Raw genomic sequence first — 20,452 nt, forward strand, 5'->3', positions numbered from 1 at the left:
CAACAAATTCATTTATTACACATTGGCTATTTTCTCAATATGTTAGATTAAATACATAACAATTGAGATTTAGAGGAATTTGATTTTAATGTCAAAAGGTGTACATTGGTATACTAATTTCCATTGAAAAAATATATCTTGTATAAACTTGAAGAACAATTTAATCAAAACATATTTTCAATTATATCTTCCTTTAAAGTAAGCGATCATTAGCAAGAATTTTCTAACATAAATTATTAGGAAAAAAACATAAAATAATGGCTCATACAAATTAAGATAAATTCAATTCAATTTTAATAAACCTTCAACAATCATTTTTAAATTGATATCTTTCAACGTGCTCTATATCATTTTTTAATATATAAATATACTAATTCAAAATTTTAAAATATAAATACTCCCTATTAAATTTTTCAAAACATTTGTAGATTATTGTCTTCATCTCCTCTGCTATTTATATCTTGAAAGAGTTATTCCCATGATTAAGGCTTTCAACCCAAGTGGTTTAAAGGAAGATTGAGTTTAGGAGCTTCAGCAGAGATGAGCTTAAGTTTCACATTGCTCAGTTACGGATAAGGTGGGCTAGACAGCAATTGTCAAGTTTAGAAAAGCAAAAACCACGACAGGATTGTGAAGCAAGAAATGGCCATGGCTATGGCTGCCGCTGCTACTTCCTTTTTCACTGGCACTACACTTCCAAGGAAAGTCAATATCGGGTTCTCATCCTATCTCATTCCTACGAGTAAGTTAACAAGAAAGTGGGTTACTTCATACACCATAGCGCATCTTTGCATATCTGTTCTTGTTTTTATCTCATTCCGTCGGCTGAAATTTCTTTTCACTTTGTATAGAAAAACTATCAACGCAAATGCAGAAATTGAAGATTGAAGCTTCACAAAAAGAAAAAACGAGAAGAGAAAACAGAGTTGCTCGCCACATCCGGATCAGGAAGAAGGTACCTCTCAAGCCGAAATGCAGTTTGGGTTTTTTTTCGTTATTATTAATCCATGCTTGATTGTTCCTGGGTGATGTTAGTGGCCTATCTAGTTTTCTGTAGAGTAAGCTCACATTCTTAAGAATGCTGTAAACATAGGTCGGACTGGAATGTATCCCATAATTTTAAGATTACTGTAAACATGGGCTAGGGTAGAATGTGCCCTATAAATTTGAGAGCTACACGAGTCATAGTGGAATGCAACTTTTAATTATTATCGTTAAAAAACTACCTGGCCACACATCGACTGTATATATGGACAACTTTATTGCTAAATTCTTAGACGTGTACCCCATTACCATTACACCATTGTCCATTAGAATATTGATTGTTAAGAAATAATTGGAACTCAAATGTGCAATTGAAATTACCTTTCTTGAAATTGTGGAGGTTTTCTTGAGAAAATGAAGTTTATTAAACACCTATAATCTGATTGATTTAATAATTATTTTGTTTTTCCTCGGATGGTGTGGTGAAGCTTTCAGGCACAACAGAGAGGCCTCGGCTAGCAGTTTTCCGGTCAAATAAACACCTGTATTGCCAAGTGATTGATGACACCAAGATGCACACTCTTGCTGCTGCATCCACCATGCAAAAACCATTGTCAGAAGAGATTGGACTTACCTCTGGGCCAACTATTGTAAGTCTAGCATTTAAGTTTTATACATCTTTTTTGGCTTTTGAGTTTTTTTATTGGGTACACATGCTTCTTGTGGTTCATTGAGGTTATGGTGGTCCTTAGGATTACCCTATCACGTTTTGAGAATGTACAGTGAAGGTATCTTAGCTACTAGGTTCTGTGATTCATTTAAATTAGAGCTTGCTGCTACTTGATGTAGTTTATGTGTCTGCTCTCTCTGTCATCGTGTCATTCTTTTTTTAAAATAGGGAAGTCTGGATCCATATTAAAGTGATAAAAGCTCATGGAATTGCTTGGAGGGCAAACTAAATAAATATTCAAAATCTGATTGCACACCGGAGAAATACCAAAGGAGGATCTCGATCTGCAGTTGCGTTAGCCCCAATTTTAAATTTCACAATTTTCCATTTTTCACATCAAAATCATTGCATTGAGTTATTCATAGTTGAAAAAGTCCATGAGAACCCTCATATGCTAACTCTTCTGTCATTTCAAAGCAAAAAGATTTGTGGTCTTAGTCAAAGCCATTGGAAAGCAGTCAATGCACAAAACAAGTTTGTTGGAAATGCTTCAGAAGGCCTTAAGCAGATGTAATTATCAGAAGTAAAGCCAAATTCCACAACATATGCTAGCCTCTACATGTTTTCACCATAATGGAAGTTTTGTTAGAATGTATGGTCCCTCGTAAAAGTTTAAAGAATGCAAAATTTTACTCACATGTAGTTTCTATTTCTTTAGTTAACACGGATGAAAGTTATGGAAGCATTCGATGAGAAGAGGGTGATTGGTAAGTCACTGTGAGGAAAGAAGCAGTCTATGAGTTGTGTTGTGATCAGCTGGCTTGATTTTCAAAAGAATGGATGCACCATGAATTACCTTATTAGAGAGATGGCTTAGTTATAAAAGATGTTGATGCAGATATTCTTGACAATTCAGATTTGTTTAAGTTGATCAAAACTGTTGAAATATTTATTACAGTAGGTCGGTTGCCCTTGGAGCCAAACGCCCACCTACCATCTTGACGACTTGCACAACAGCTAGAAACATTGAATGCGGGTAGGTGAGTTCAAATTCGAAATGAGAGGGAAAATGTTTTTGCCAAGAGACAAAAGGAATGAATCTGATTTATTCGTGTATGTAGAAGGATTTGGACTAGTTGAAGAGAGCATGTAGAAGGATATCGTTCAGTTGCAGAGCAGAGTAGAGAAGTGCAAGAGCACAAAGCAGAGAAGGAAGTTGATCAGTAGATCAAGTCAAAGTTTAGAAGGCAAAAGGAAGCTTCAGCACGTGTTGAACCCTTTTGTCATTCTGTAAGTGCATATTGATTCAATCTGTGAAGCAGTGATTGCTCCAAACATTGTTGTATGCATCCATTAGAGTTGTAAGTTTGAAGTTTTAACCTTTATCAGTTTGAAGAATTTAGGGTTTTCTAGTTGAAGCCGAATGCTCCCAGATTTTGTAATAGTTTTATCTTATTTGAATAGAAAGCAAGCAAGCAAGCAAGCATACTAAATTGTGTTGTTCCTTTCTTCTATTCATCATTGCATGGTATTTTGCATTTGAGAAGTTCATAGTTGAAATCTTCATCCTTCGGCTCTCTACATTTTAATAGCAGTTTGTTATACTGCCCACTCGGTCTAGTGTTTGATTGGGTTCTATCTGCTATTACTGCTGAGCTCACTCGGCATACTCTTTTGCTGAGCATCACCTTCCAATGGTGACCGAGCTCACTCAGCATCTTTACTGCCGAGTTCACTCGGCATACACTGTGCCAAGTTGCTCTAAGTGCTGAGTCACTCGGCTCCTTCACGTGCTGAGCTTCACTCGGCACCCTCTTGTGCCGAGGAAGTCTGTTACTCAGCATTGGTTGTTGCTGAGTGAAATTATTAAAGTTTGTGATTTATTTTTCACATGGTATCGGAGCTTTGAGGCCCCACATCCATAGTGAGTTAGGGCATTTGTTTTTTCTGGGATATTTGACATGTCAGGAGATGCGGGAAAGATATCTAGCAACCACCATCTTTTAATGGACAGAATTATGATACATAGGCAAAGAAGATGAAAACCATAATGGTAGCTAATGATTTGTGGGAATTTGTGATGAATAGATTCAATGATGTTACAGTCCCAACACTGTATGCTGCCCTCACAAACCCACAAAAGACTCAGTTGAAAGAGTCAAGGAGAAAGGATGCAAAGGCATTAAATTTGATTGAGGCAGCAATGATAGAGACTATTTTTCCGAAGATTGCAGCAACAAATTATGCAAAGGAAGCATAGGACATCCTTGAGATGAACTTCAAGGGGATTGATAAGGTCAGAGTAGTGAAGCTACAGATGATCAGAAGAGAGTTTGAGAACCTTCATATGAAGGACAATAAACCTATTACAAACTTTGATAAACCGGTTTAAATCAAATAGAGAAGATTATGAAAAGCAGAGGATTGTAGAAAAGATACTGAGGAGTTTACCTCAGAAATATGACAACCTTGTGATGACCATAGAGGAAGCAAAATACCTCACCACATTGACCACGGATGAGTTGATGGGAACTCTTCAAACCCATGAGCACCAGATAAATAGATCAACAACAACTTCCCAAGAGCAGTCTTTCAAGGTTCAAGAGAATTCAAGAGGTAGGGGGAGAGGTAGAAATGGCTCCAGTAGAGGCTCAAAAAGTAGAGGTCATGGAAGGAATGGTCAAAGGACTACTGGTGCAGAAAGCTCAGGACGAGCAAGCAACCAAGAGGGAGCAAACACCTCTTAAAAGAGCTCTAGAGGAGGTAAGAAGAATTACAACTCCAACAAGAGCAATGTTGAATGCTACTACTATCATAAGTATGGGCATTGTGCAAGTGAATGCTGGAAGAAGCAGGGTGATCAATCAAAGCAGAATGCTAATGTGGCTAATGTGAACATGGGAAATGCAAACAATCCCACAGCCTTCATCATGTGTAACATTGGTGAAGAAGGAAGCCTTGAGGTATAGTACCTAGACAACAATTGTAGCAACCACATGAGTGGTAATGAAAGTTTATTTTCTTTCATTGATAAGATTTTTAAGTCTGAAATTAAGATGGGAAATAATAGAACCATTCCCATACTGGGCAAAGGATCTATTATGGTCTGCACCAAGTAAGGTGAGAAGGAGATACAAAATGTGTATTTTGCCCCCGGTATGAAGCACAACTTGATGAGTGTTGGACAACTCATTCAAAATGGATACAAAGTGTTAATGGAAAATGACAAGTGTATCATTCATGAGAAGGATGAGAGTAATAGATTACTTGCAGCAGTCCAAATGACAAAGAACAGGATGTTCCCATTGAGGATAAAGACATGTTTCTCTTCTCAAGTCAGTGTTGCACCTCCCAAGCATGCATGTATAGTAGTACATCAACAATCGGCTCTTAGGAGCGTGATTGAAGACCCCTCCAAGCTTTGGCATCTCAAGTGTGGACATCTTGGCTTTGTTGGTTTAAAATTTGTTGTCCAAGAAAAGGATGGTAGATGGTTTTCCAAGCATAGTAGATTCCTATGACAAGTGTGACACTTGTATTTTGGGTAAGCAACACAAGCTTCCCTTTAATTTTGGAAATTCTAGAAGGGCTAGAGCACCATGAGAATTGGTGCATTATGATTTGGTAGGCCCTATACAAACTATTTCTATTGAGGGGAGTTCTTATTTTATGACATTCATAGATGATTTTATTCATAGGACATGGTTGTATTTTTTGAAGAACAAATCTGAAGCATTTGACAAACTTGTTGAATTTAAAGCCCTGGCTGAAAAAGAATGTGGACATTATGTAAAGGTCCTTAGATTAGATAGAGGAGGGGAGTATACCTCTAATATGTTTGTAAATTTTTGCAGTTAGAATGGCATAAAGAAACAGCTAACAACCAGCTATACTCCACAGCAAAATGGAGTGGCTGAGAGGAAGAACAGGACCATTGTTGAAATGGCTAGAAGCATGATGAAAGCAAAAGGACTCCCAACTAAATATTGGGGAGAGGCTGTAGCAACAACAATATATTTGATTAACAGGGGTCCTACAAAATCAGTTCGTGACAAGATTTCTCTTGAGGCTTGGTCAAAGAACAGATGGACAGTCGAACACTTGAGAGTGTTCGGATGTGTACCATATACACGTGTGCCCAAAAAAAAGGGCAAAAGCTAGATGACAAAGGTGTAAAGTGCATCTTCACAGAGTATAGCTCAGAATCAAAGGCTTATAGGCTATATGATCCAATTGACAAGAAGATCATCATTTCAAGAGATGTGGAGTTTCTTGAAAATCAGTCATGGGATAGCTCAGTGGATGAATCCTCAAGCACTTCAAGTAGAGTGCCTACTATTAGAGAGGAAGAAGATGACATTGGTGATCAATAAGAAGAGGGAGCAACAAACATGGATTACAGACAAAGGCAAAAAGACAAGCAACCCTTAACATGCCGAGCAACAGCTCCAAGCACATCAAGACAACCCTGAGCTAGTATACAAAACGGTGGTAGCAACAATACTGAGAATTCAGATCCCACTCTCGCCTCCCTACTACCAAGAAAGACTTAAAGTCTAAGGGAGATATATCAAGATGAAAGGTATGAGGAAGATTATGATGAGAGTGTAAATTTTGCATTATTTTCTTATAGTGATTCAATCTATTTTGAGGGAGCTGTGAATGAAGAGAAATGGTGTAATGCCATGGATGAGGAAATAGATGCCATTGAAAGAAATGAGACATGGGAGTTAACTACTTTGCCTCCCAAGAAACAAGTATTTGGAGTAAAATGGGCTTACAAGACCAAGTGCAATGCTGAAGGAAAAATAGATAGGCATAAGTTAGTGGTCAAGGGGTACAAGCAGCAGTATGGCGGAGATTATGATGAGACATATGCCCCGGTTGCAAGAATGGACACTGTGCGTGCTGTCATAGCAATTGCAGCCCAACACAAATGGAAGGTATATCAAATGGATGTGAAGTTTGCCTTCTTGAATGGAGTATTGAAGGAAGAAGTTTATGTGGAGCAGCCACCTGGTTATGAAGTTTTGGGTGAAGAAAAGGGCATGGTACAGTAGGATTGACTCATATTTGATGAGCAATGGCTTTAGCAAAAACAATGGTGAGCCCACACTTTACGTCAAGGCAACAAATGACAATGTGTTGATTGTTGTCTTGTACGTAGATGACTTAATCTTCTTTGGAAATGATAATTTCCTAATTGGTGAGTTCAAGAGGCCATGAAGAATGAATTTGAAATGACAGACATAGGCCTCTTGAAGTACTTTCTAGGCGTAGAAGTAAAACAAATGCATGATGGCATCTTCATCTCTCAAGAAAAATATGCAAGGCAGATCTTGGAGAGATTCAAAATGTAGAACAGTAAAGCAACCCCAACACCAACAACAGTAGGTCTGAAGTTGAGCAAGGAAGATTGCAGCAAAAGTGTGAATCCAACACTATACAAGAGCATGGTTGGAAGTTTGATGTATTTGATTGCAACTTGACCAGACATGATGCATGCAATAAGTTTGATTTCCAAATTTATGGAAACACCAAAGGATTCCCATTAGCAAGCGGGGAAGAGAATTTTAAGGTATGTGAATGGTACCAAGGGATTTGGGATTTTGTATACTGCAAATAATGATTTCAAGTTGGTGGGTTATACAAGTAGTGATTTGGCTGGAAGTTTAGATGATAGTAAGAACACTTCTGGATACATGTTTCATATGGGATGGGTTGCAATTTCATGGGCATCCAAGAAGCAACCTATTGTTGCTCAATCTACAGTAGAGGCTGAATACATAGCAGCGAGTGCAACAACATGTCAAGCTATATGATTAAGGAGGATCTTGACAAATTTGAGTGAAAAGCAAGAGGATGAAACTATAATTTATTGTGACAACATCTCCTCAATTGCATTGTCCAAGAATCCAGTCTTCAATGGGAGAAGCAAGCACATAGAGATCAGATATCACTTCATCAAAGAGTTGGTGGAGAATGGAGATATCAAAATGGAATTTTGCAAGTCTGAGCAGTAGCTAGCAGACATATTTACTAAGCCTTGAGGTATTGGAACTTTTGTACACCTAAGAGAAAGTCTTGGTGTAGTTGATTTGGATTAGGAGTGATCCTTGTTTTGTTTTGTTTGGCTCAAGACAAAGGGGGAGTGTTGAAATATTTATTGCATTAGGTCATTGCCCCTGGAGCCAAACACCCACCTACCACCCTGACGACCTGCACAACAGTTAGAAACATTGAATGCGGGTAGGTGAGTTCAAATTCGAAATGAGAGGGAAAATGTTTTTGCCAAGAAACAAAAGGAATGAATCTAATTCATTCATGTATGTAGAAGGATTTGAATCAGTTGAAGAGAACATGCAAAAGGATTTGGATCAGTTGCAGAGTAGAGCAGAGAAGTGCAAGAGCACAAAGTAGAGAAGGAAGTCGATCGACAGGTCAAGTCAGAGTTCAGAAGGCAGAAGGAAGCTTCAGCACGTGTTGAACCTTTTTGTCATTTTGTAAGTTCATATTGATTCGACTTGTGAAGCAGTGATTGCTCCAGGCATTGTTCTATGCAGCCATTAGAGTTGTAAGTTTGAAGTTTTGACCTTTATCAGTTTGAAAATTTTAGGGTTTTCTGGTTAAAGATGAATGCTCTTAGATTTTGTAATAGTTTTATCTTATTTGAATAGAAAGCAAGCAAGCATACAAAACTGTGTTGTTCCCTTCTTCTATTCATCATCGCATAGTATTTTGCATTTGAGAAGTTCATGGTTGAAATCTTCATCCTTCGGTTCTCTGCATTTTAATGGCAGTCTGTTATACTGCCCACTTGATCTAGTCTTTGACTGGGTTATATCTCTGTTGTTACTGCCGAGCTCAATCGGCATACTCTTTTCCCAAGCATCACCTTGCAATGGTGACCGAGCTCACTCGGCATCTTCACTGCCGAGTTCACTTGGCATACATTGTGCCGAGTTGCTCTAAGTGTCGAGTCACTCGGCTCCTTCATGTGCCGAGCTTACTCGGCACTATCCTCCTGTCACTCGGCAACCTCTTGTGCTGAGCAAGTCTGTCACTCGGCATTTGTTGTTGCCGAGCGAAATTATCAAAGTTTGTGATTTATTTTTCACAAAAACACTGGAAGAGGCCGTTCAAAGAAGTGCAAAGTTGGAATATGGCAAGAAATTGGCGAGCAATGAGGAGTTTGCAGTTATGGTTTTGAAAAGTCATTCAAATGTCTTTGCAGATTTGTAGAATTGGCACAAGTTGGTGTTGTTAGTTAACATGGACTCCATCAACAAGTTAGCCAAGTTGGAAAGTCACTGAAGTAAAGCCCATAAGCAAAAAGTTGGTAGTAATTATAAGCTATAACTACCATAAAATCTTCCAAAAGATCCACTTTTTTGTAGCAGTATATACATGACATGTATTTGTTGAAAATGGCTTTAGAAAATTTCGAGCTAATGTAAATGGAAGCCTCTGTATTTATCAGTGCAAAATGAAGCTCTGGATCAGGCTATAAATATCCATCGGAGCATAGTTTTAAAGACATTCATCAAAGCAATTTGGTATGAAAAGAAATGGTTGTGGTCCCTGCTCAAAATGAATCTCTTGAAAAAGCTTCAAAAGATATCAAGCAAATTCTTTTATCGACATACATGCCAAAATATGGAATCATATATGATAAACTAAACTGTTTGTCATGTCTTGCAGATATATCAACTTATGCATTGCGCCAATTGCATGATATGTGCAAAATGGTGGCATGTTATTATCATTGCAGGATATCTACAAATAGGATATTTTGTTAAGGTTTTTGAAATTTCAAAGCAAATGTAAATATCAAGCATAAAACAGAAATTTGGCAGCTTTGCCCTTGTCTTATTGGTCGGTCATATAATATACAAGCTTTGGAACAGGTTACCAACATCCAGTGAAGTATAATGGTGGGAATTTTATATTTTAAAATTCTCTCATCGACATTCATGGAGAAGGTAATATTGCAGGCAATGTGTGAGAACTGTTTGATTGAGTGCCTCCAAGAGATGTCATCACAGGGAAAGAAGTGGAGAGACTGCAGCATATACACAAATAGCTTCCTTAAAACAGAACTAGAAATTACTAAACAAAACAAAATGGGGGGCCATAGGTATGGGCACACGTCAAAGCTTAACAAAGGATTTTTGTTAGATAATATAATTTGAAATGCACTGTAGACTTGGATGCAAAATGTGAAATTATGAACAAAAGCACCCTAATTATTTGACATGCTGCCCCAAAGATACAATGTCTCATGACATGTCATGATTTGAGGGTATGGACAAAATGTTCTCGTTGAAAATGCTATAGAAACTTTTAAGCATATGCAATTAGTAGAAGTAAAGTCAAATTCCATAAACCTTCTCCAACAATGCCTCTTTTGTGGTTGTATGAGAGATATGAAATCAGTTATGGGCATTCATCACAGGCACACTTTCTGCTGGACAGATTGCATCAATAAATGCAATAATCACATGATTATTAGAAAACAGATTTGTTGAAAGAGGCATAGAGGATTTTAGCAAAGCATTTGGTGGTGCAAAGCCAAAATCCTCATCGATGATATGAACTAGTCGAAGCTGTAGAAGGGGGATATTTTGTTATGATAAATCAATGTTGTTGTAGTAGTATTAAATAGAGGAGACGAAAGCTACTTATATATATTTACAAAGACGATGTTTCCAAAAGAAACAATCGTGAACTAAAGACGGAAATAGAAACTACTCAATCAACTAAAGACTAACTAAGATGACTATTAAAGAAACATTATAATATTCTAATACCCTCCCTTAATGGTCATTATCTAATTGATGTCTTTTGGTTGCAAATTCTTCAAAACATTTTGCTACTGCTGAGACCCTCCTTGGATCTGCAAAATGTTAATGACCAAGAAGCCAAAATCTGTCCAAAAAATAACAGAGAAGGGTGCCCCCTTATTCAAAATGCTTTGCAAAACGAGACAAGAGTCTGCCACTGAGATGAGTCTGCCACCAACTCTCCCAGAATTAGCAAAACATCTGACCATAAATCATCATAAAATATTCAACTTGATGTTGGATAACGAAGCAACTCTTCCTTGGAGATAGAGACACACTGAGAATAACTAGCACAATTTTGAGGAAAAATTGACAAACCCTCTAAACTTTGTAGAGGAGCAAGATGCCCCAAAATAGATTGCAAAAAGGTGCAATTTTTTGGAAAAACCAAACATGATTTTTGAGATGAAAAATCAATCAAAACTCAACATGATTTTTGAGGTGAAAAAACGATGAAAACTCAACATGATTTTTTAGGTGAAAAATCAATCAAAACCAGACAATTCAAAGCTTCCTTTTTTTAAGAAAAATCGGTAAAACCCACTAGATAATTTTTGAGGAAAAAATTATAAACCGACAAAGGAATTCCATGCAATTTTGCAAACTATAGAATTAGAAATTTTTTGAGGGAAAAAAAATGAAAACCCATCAGAAAATTCCTTAAGGGAAAAATTTATAAAAACTCATTAGAAAATTTTAAAGGGAAAAATTTATGAAAACCCATATGAAATTTTTAAGATTAGCAAAACATGAGATTTGCATGGTAAACCAGCACATGCAATTACGTGCAATAAACATGCAAGTGCATACAACATGCAAGTAAATGCAACTCTAAAAAAATAGACTTTTGCTGCATTCAAAAAATTGCAAGATCAAAACCCTCAACTAAGTTTGTGATTTCTAGGAAAAATCCTCAAAGATGAACCACAAAAGTTTCATAAAATAACTCGAATGATTTTTAATTTTTAAAAATCGAAAATAGAATTTCTGGAAAACAATCCAAATCAAAAGAGGCTTGAATTTTTCTTAAAAAATCTGCTAAATTTTATGAAATCTCATTGACCTGCTCTGATAACATGTTATGGTAAATCGATGTTGTTGTAGTTGTATTAAACAGAGGAGATGAAAGCTCCTTATAAATATTTACAAAGACGATGTTTCTAAAAGAAACAATCATGAACTAAAGATGGAAATAGAAGCTACTCCATCAACTAAAGACTAACTAAGATGACCATTAAAGAAACATTATAATTTTCTAATATATTTGTCAGATATTATAAGTTGTAAACACTTCTTGGATATATAGGCAGAATGTGGAACTAGAAACAATGCACTTGAATCGACTGAATGCCCCAAAGAAATGCCTTCTCAAGAAATGAATGAGATAATTGCAGAATATGCGTAAAGTGGATTTTACAAGGAAGCTCTCTTGACTTTGGCTTAATGAAAGCACTTTTGAACAGATCCTAACATTCTAAGTTTTGTTTAGTGGATGAGCATGCACCAAGGTTGCATAGGGACGGAGGTACTTGGGTACTTAGGGTGTGGGTACAGGTATGACTATAAAGTAGATGGGGTACTTGGGTACGTCAATTTTTCTTACTAATTTAAAATCTTATGGAAAATCTGAAAATATGAATGATGACAATGAGTTTTCAAAGCAAGCACAGTGATTAAGTTTGCAGATGTAATGTATTGTTTTTCAGTTTCAAATTTGCAATATGTTGTAATAATAATATATGCCAAATGTTTACATGCATAATAGAAAAGGCAAACTTTAAACATGAACAAGAAGATCATAAATCATATAACAATGAAATTACAAATGATAAACTAAGATCATAATCATATAACAATGAAATTACAAATGATAAACTTCTGACATGAACAATGATAAATTTTAATGTTAATCCATCTTATATCAAAGTTTCAATCTGATTACCTATTGAATTAAGCTTGATAAACAGCAAGCTGATACACAAACAAAAATCGAAACAAAAATCAGAAATCTTAATCAAGGTCCTTAGGTATGATGCTTTCCATTGAGTACCTGTTGAGTACCCAGTATGTGGGTACATGTACCAATCTTCGATACACATCGCAGGGGTATGGGTATGAGTATCCACGCAACATAGGTGTGCACATACTCCAATCACATGGAGTGCATTGCATATAAATTTTGATCATTACGTGTGTATGATCAACCTCTACTCCAGTGGTGGCTATTTCGAGGAAACCCCAAACCTTTAATAAGTTACCATTCAGATTTGCATTGATTCTGTGGACATGGTTTTTGCAGAGAAAGAAATACCAACAAAAGGAGAGTGGCTTTCTAAAGGCTTGAAATTCTCCCTCCTACTTTCATGATAGAAAGTGAGCTCAATGAAGAAAGGAAAGACAAATTTTTCTTTGTACAAATGTTGAATGATGGTAGAAGACATGCTCAAGTGATTTTCAAATGCAATCAACTCCATATTTTCATTCATTAGAATTTCAAGATGACAGCGAATACAAGTGCACCTGAATTGATCATATCATCATTGAAGCCTTCTCATTATTCAAAGGAATGTTACGTTCATGAAAGGAAAGGATGCTCAATTGGATGTAGATGTAGTTAAAGAACATGCTGCTAAGGCTAAGTTGTTGGTATACAAATGACTTAACAACCAAGAAAATATATAGAGCTCACCTTGATGACACCTATATCTATTACAAGCTAGGGTTGCCATTGCACGAAAAGATTGACATGTCAATGCCCGATACAACCACTAGACTTATAGAACACAAAAGGCAGTTAAGCCATATTACAAATCTCATAGGGGAAGGTTGGTGGTTACTCCAACGATCCTCCCCTCAGCATTACCTGAGGAGATTCAAACTTGTGACAAAGTTCTGATACCACTTGTTACAAGCTAAGGTTGTCGTTGCACCAAAAGATTGACTTGTCAATGCCCGATACAACCACTAGACTTATAGAACACAGGAGACGGTTAAGCTATGTCACAAATCCCAAAGGGGAATGCTGACGGTTAGTCCAACAATATCTTGATTTTATTTTGATGTGATGGGCTTCAAATTGTCTTTTTGTAAAGGTGCCTTGTGTGACTTATTTTGTCAATGCAAAAGTTATCTTGAAAAGGTAGTTACTTTTAAGTGTTAGCTTAGGTAGTTATCTTAAGTGATTAGTTGGATAGTAATCCTAAGTAGTTACCAGAGTAGTTACACTAAAAAGTTATCTAAGTAATTATTCTAGGAAATCTTATACATACAAAGATCATTTGTAAAATTGTAATGAAAAAGTGGGGGACTCTTTCAAAAGGGGAAAGTATGGAGAAACGTCCAAAAGAAACTTTTGACTTGACATTTTGTACTCAGCTTTTTGAACTTGTATATTTTCAAAAGGACAACAAAGAATGCATTTTGTTCATATGCCTAGATGCTTTGCTGATTTGTTATTGCTGATTTATCTAATGTTAAGTTTGTGATACCTTTGTGTATTTATGGAATCCATTAGTTTCTAACTCAAATGACATATGCAGTTTGATGAAACACAATCATGCCCTGGTACCTTAGTTTGAATGTGATAACATATGTTCTCTTATGTTGAGATTTGTTCTCTCTTTCATTATTGCATAGTCAAATTTAATCTGTGCTAAGACCCCCTTGTATTTGTTATTTATTGTGAACCTCAGATGGTATTCGTATGTATACTTTGGAGTTTATATCTTCTATTTCCTTTAGTTTGTTCGTCTCCTTTTTGTACTTTCTAGTGAAAATTGTACAAAAACTACAAATACCCCCATCATACAGGGGAGCTGCCCCTGTCAACCACAGAGGAAGGTTGTGATCTAATTGCTCTCTCTCCAACTGTCAGGCATGGTTGTTGCTGCTCCTTGGCAAAATAGGGCCAGTTTCAAAAGTACAATCATGGTAAATATGTTTGTCAACAAGTTGTTAAGCAGGTGTAGTCAAAACCTTTTCAAATTATAATAAACTTACCAAAATGGCTGACGCTTAAAGCTGCCAATGCCTCAGCCCATTTAAAAACCATTCTTAAGAAGCAGAAATCATTTCTTCCATCTTGCTGCTGAGCCATTTGTTTCCATTTCTGATATCTTCCATAGTTTCTATATGTTTCCTGTTCAGTCTATCTCATTTCCTATATTTTTGGCTCATGGAGGTCGTGTTCCTAGAATGCTATTTTCCACTCTTTCCTATTTCTCATTTCTGGAAATTTGTGTAAAACAGTCAAACCAGGGGCCTGTATTTCAAGTAACAATTGATAAACCATAAGAGTACAGACAGAAGGGACTAATCTTGATGTCACCAAAACTTGGTTGCTGTTTTCAATAGGACAAGGTTTTGTTGTCTTTGGATTCTTCAATTGCATCAATAAGATTCTAATTCAGTGCAGAAGTCTTCACACATAGCAAATGATGTGTGCTATCATGTTGACTCTGCCAACTTTTCTAATTATTCATATGAATTTGTTAGAAAACATGGATCTGTTTCTGCAAATGTAATTACACTGCTATGGTTATTGGTATGTTCCAAATGCAAATCCCAATCTCTTATAAATATAAGAGTAGAAGACATGTCTATGATTAAATCAATCTAACTGTAGCTATAATCTTAACACTCCCTCTTAGCTGGGGATGATTTGTTATGGAATTATGCTCTCAAGTATAAGCAGAGATATCATCTTAGTATGATATTCACTATGAGGTTAAATTTATCACCTTTCACAACACACAATTTGAAACAATTTTCACAACTTTAATAGAAGCTTAAACACCACCTTAAGTGTGGTCTATAATAGAACTATGTCATGGTGTCCGGCAAGATCCAACCCAAAGAGCCATAACAAGTTGGTTATCATGGTGTCCGACAAGATTTGGCCCAAAGAACCATGATGAGTTGGTTATCATGGTGTCTGGCAAAATCCAGCCCAACGAACCATGATAACACTTGCTCCTAGACATCCAACACATTTACGTGCTACAAGTTAATGTAGCGTATCTAGGAGATAGGTCAAACTATTGATAAGATCGTCACCTTAATGGTTACCTTTTGGTTGATACGTTCGTTATTATGATTTTCAACACTTTGGGACAACTTAATGAAGTCTGTCATGATAATAGGTTTACCATTTATAAGATCGTCACCTTATAATGGTTACCTTCTATTTATATATGTCAATGAAAGATTGTCACCTTTTGTTACATATCATATGTGAAATAGTAACCACCATGAACCCAGTCAGAGGGTGGTACAAAGGCTTTCACCTTGATTTTCTCTCACAAAGAAGAATGCGTTACAAGGAGTTTCACTTAGAACTTCTCCTCATAGAGAAGATATCATTCATAAAGGATTGCACTTCTAAAAAATTCTCAATCTGAACAATGATCCTAAGAAGTCAGGTCTAGTAGTTACTCCCTTAGAGGCTTTCTTCCCCAAGGATTTTTCTCAAACTCACTCTGAATCTAATATCTAATTTTTAGGCGATAAGTCATCACTTTCTCATGATATACATAGGAGTAGGCCCATCAAAATCATGCAGTCACACACATATATTTCTAGACTCCCTTTGAGTATCAATCTTCTAAGATCCTGCGTTGCTTTAGAAGAAGTGTCATACTCCCTCTTAATGTAGAAGAATCTCATAATCTCAATCATCAAAGATGTTTGCTTCAAGAGCATCACTTTGTCCATCTTGATCATTAGGGTCTTTGGAGCTACTATCATTAGATTGAGTCTGCACAATATGCGGTAGCATATGTAAAGTACCAACCTTCTTTTCCTATAAGAATATCCTCAAACATAGAGGAAAAGATCAAGGCAAATAACCCTTGTAATATGTATATAATTACAAATGAGAGAGACTACAAAGAGTAGATAAATGTAAAGGATAAGAATACTTATCTGCACGTGAAGATTCAGAAATTCTCTTTTTAGATTATTTGAGAATGGAACATCTCCCCTCTAAATAAGTTCCAAGTGGGAATGGAACATTGACTATTATTCCCCCACAATGTAAAATTTCCACTCATTCTTATCTTGTTGAACAATTTTGTATCAAATATGACAACTCCTTTCTAAGTTCCAACTTGCTCTTTTTGTCTGTTGAAGGTCTAAATATTCATTTAGCTTAACAGTAGAAGCGAACATGTCCTTCCATTTTCTCGAACTTGCCCATAATACCCCAATATCTTGATTGAGTATGATTGTGCCACATGTACAACTCATACGTCGAGTTTCATTCATCAAAGAGAGATTTGTAGATGGTTCAAATGAATTCTTTAAAGCTTCATTAACATCTTACAACTCAAATTTCCTTTGTTCATGCAAAGGTATTTGTTTGATCTTTTGATTAAACCTATATCATGCACATCTTGCAATCTGTGTATTCCAAATTTATATCATTAGTGAATCTATCACAACATGGTCTACTCCCTTTGAATTAATATGATCAAGATCACCAGAGTTTGACTGAATCATATCCTCTATATGCTCCCTCTCTTTTAAGGTTTCCTCAAATGTCAGTCTCCTTTTGAATTTCAATCTTCCTCTTCCTGTAATAACATTCTCGGAAAAGATCAAGGTAAATAGTTCTGAAGTACAAATACAAGATATTTACAATAGAATAATTAGAAATTGTGCTCAAAAGAGAATTTATCTTATTGGGACAAATCCACTAGATTGGATTTATACAAGTCCCTTCTTGATATCATTAAATTCTTCCAATCGTAATATTTGGTATGTGTTTTCCAATTTTCGGCAACCTCTTATTTAAATTCAGAATAAGCTATGGAGAGACATGTCCCATGAGTGGGACATGTCTATTTGTTAAATAGATAATTAATATAATACAAACTTAATCATTGTTATATAAATATTATAAGAGTTTATTCCCATTTTATCATATTTATATATTTGTTTCATTATAAATATCTATTGTATATCAATCAAATATATATTGGTATATCTATATACTATAGTCCCATTAATCAATGGCAATATGCTTTATTGGTAGATGAGTTTTAACCTTCATATATACTCTCCTTTGCTAATTGTATTAATTACTGATCATGGGGTCTTTAAATTAATCCATATCCTATGGATCGATATATTAGATTGCTAAATAATTCTACCTTTATCATTGGACACTAGCAGAATTAATATTTTACTTATGTGATTTGATGAATGTGGGTCCTCTTATTGCCTAGGTTGTGTGAGGTAAATAGTAGTTTTTCATGCAAATCATGGTCAAGATTTATGGGGCGCTCTTCTTAATTTCTCTTGGTTCGGTCACTGGTAATATAGTTATTTCTTGCTTGATGCAACAGACCTTATGTTGTTATTGGAACAAATAGTACTCTACCCACCAATTATCTGGTGACGTGGGTCTTACTTCTTTTTGTCCCACGATGTACTCTTCCTTTGTGATCCGCTGATTTTTGATCACATGGAGTTATTCATCCTATTGTGTTTGCCGCTCACTGCCAACTTTATTACTCCCTCAGCTCGATTCCTTTTTTAGTATATTTTCCACGAGATTGGCTCCCTTGTATATATTTTGATGCCCAAAGAGGTCGTTAAGTCCGCGACAATAATCTCCACTGTTGGTAGATTGAATTCTTACAGTAAAACCAAGTTGTCACCAGATTCTCGTACATGAGTCTGCGACCCTCAGATGAGTCCTTACCTAACACAAACTTCAATGATAAACTTATATTTGATCTCTAGAGTGCGACTCAACCTTTACGATAAGGAATTGACAATGTCAATAGAGGTCAACTCGATGATTTGTTTCGTAGGAGTGAGTAGGAGGAATCACTAATTGATATAGGTGCTCGACAGTCAATTGGCAGTGATCTCTTCATTAATATGAACATTCTAAACAACATATTTCCTTATCAGTTGCTATGTCAACATTATCCTTCATGGGTCATTGACTCATTGTTGTGCACTCTAGTAGATGTAATTTATAGGATTTGACTCCTTCCCTTGTGGTCAAAGCATTTGAACCCGTCTCGGTCTCATGGACGACCACATTTACTATTGTTCAACAGAGAAAGACGCAATCATTGCTTGCCCAAAATCCTGATAAGAACTCAATTTTGGATGTATGGCTATTGCAGAGAAGGTATTCAGATTTTGTGTTGCAAAGTTTTAAATATTAGATTTCCATGCTCAGTATAATTCAAAACCATTAATCACTTCTGGATTACATTCACGATAAAATACGGCAAGGATTTGAGTTATTTAATAGTCCAGTCTTTCTATGTGATAATTATTCATGCCATATTTCTATTCATAGAAGATATCTCCTGCAGCCACAATCTTCAACAATCAGTTCACAAGGAAATTTTGTTATTAATTTTATCTTTTATCTCTTATCTTACATTTGCAGGTTGGCTCTGATACCATGTTAGAAAACATGGATCAGTTTCTGCAAATGTAATCACACTGCCATGGTTATTGGAATTTGGTATGTTCCAAATGCAGATCCCAATCTCTTATAAGTATAAGAGTAGGAGACATGTCTCTATGATTAATCATTATTATTTAACAATATAAATCACAATATAATAGATGTATTATATGTAATATATAGAAATAGTATAAGATATATATATATATATATATATTACATCAACATTGTAACTTATGATTAAATCAATCTGACTGTAGCTATAATCTTAACAGAATTGACTAATGTTTCCACAATGTTTGTCTTCTAGGTAATTTGAGCAAGTGCTTGTTGTACCTATGTATTTATGTTACTAGCTCCTAGTTGTCTTCTCCAGGTCCCTGATAACCTTGGAGGCTAATCATATGATGGTTTTTTTTCATTTCAATTAATTTGACTCTTTTGGTTGATAGCTTTCAGAGTTATGCTTTATTTACTTGGCTTTGTTATTTCAGGAAACTGCAAAGAAAATAGGTGAAGCAATAGCCAAAGCTTGTCTTGAGAAAGGTATTACTAAGGTAGCATTTGATCGAGGAGGTTTTTTCTATCATGGACGCATTAAGGCGCTTGCTGATGCAGCCCGGGAGCATGGTTTGGATTTCTAAGCTGGAAAGGGCTTTGCTTTCTTAGGCATCGATCTGTTAAAGATCTAGCAACAGTATCTCCTTCAAGTCTGACAGATACCTGCATTTTACAGATTTCTATCTCACTGAGGATTTTTTTAAGGTAGTTGCTTTATCCTTGGGATTGGTTGGCAGAGCATCTAGTCAGGGTTAAATGGATTTTTTGGCTTATTGCAACTCAGAGAGGATGCTTCATGCTGTGCTATGAAGTGCTTGATGTTACTTATGTCTGCAGAAAAAATTAATGCAACTCTTGTCTTAGCTTTGTCTACTTTTCATTATTTACTCAAGGTCTTTTACTGCAATTTAATTTTTCTATTCTTTCAACTGGACATTGTCATATAATTTCTCTCTGGCTTCAAATCCTGAACTTGAAACATGAGATCTCAAGTTTATATCTAAATGATGTAAATCACATTTAAGTTTTTAATATGGTTACGGATGCTGTGAGTTTGGAATGCAGGGACTATGTTGGTGCTTATTTGGATTAATGTGAAGCTTGGGAACATGGGATCGGGATTGCATTAAGATTAAATAGTTAACATTCTTGCTAAGGAATTTGCCCAGCATACGTTTTTGGTCTTTTGAGTCTTTTCCCATTATTAAATTTTCTGTTTCCTGATTTCATCCCATTCTTATGATAACTCGAGTATGATAATTTTTTATTTTTTATATTTCTGAAATTGGTTGATCTATAGACTTTTTATTAAGATTTGTGCCATAATTTTTAATTTCTTTCAATTTCAACCATTTAGTGTGGTTTTTGGCTCTTTTTCTGAGCAACAATAGTGAAAGGCAAAGTTGTTTCTAGCCTAAATGTAGTCTTTAACTTTACTAAGTCTAGAGTAGTGTTATTAAA

The 20,452-nt window shown here is 35.8% G+C and overlaps 1 protein-coding gene across 1 annotated transcript; it reads left to right on the forward strand.

Moving 5' to 3' along the window:
• Nucleotides 1-424: 424 nt before the first annotated feature.
• Nucleotides 425-20,041, forward strand: LOC149534169 (uncharacterized). The gene is made up of 4 exons (XM_089805364.1): nt 425-742; nt 852-955; nt 1,473-1,634; nt 19,426-20,041. The coding sequence occupies exons 1-4, from the start codon at nt 643-645 to the stop codon at nt 19,573-19,575; spliced, it is 516 nt and encodes a 171-aa protein (XP_089661490.1). The 5' UTR covers nt 425-642; the 3' UTR covers nt 19,576-20,041.
• The last annotated feature ends 411 nt before the right edge of the window (nt 20,042-20,452 follow it).

The sequence above is a fragment of the Cupressus sempervirens genome, chromosome 10 (assembly GCF_028749045.1).
Source record: "Cupressus sempervirens isolate cs-2001-9-10 chromosome 10, ASM2874904v1, whole genome shotgun sequence".
Taxonomy (NCBI): domain Eukaryota; kingdom Viridiplantae; phylum Streptophyta; class Pinopsida; order Cupressales; family Cupressaceae; genus Cupressus; species Cupressus sempervirens.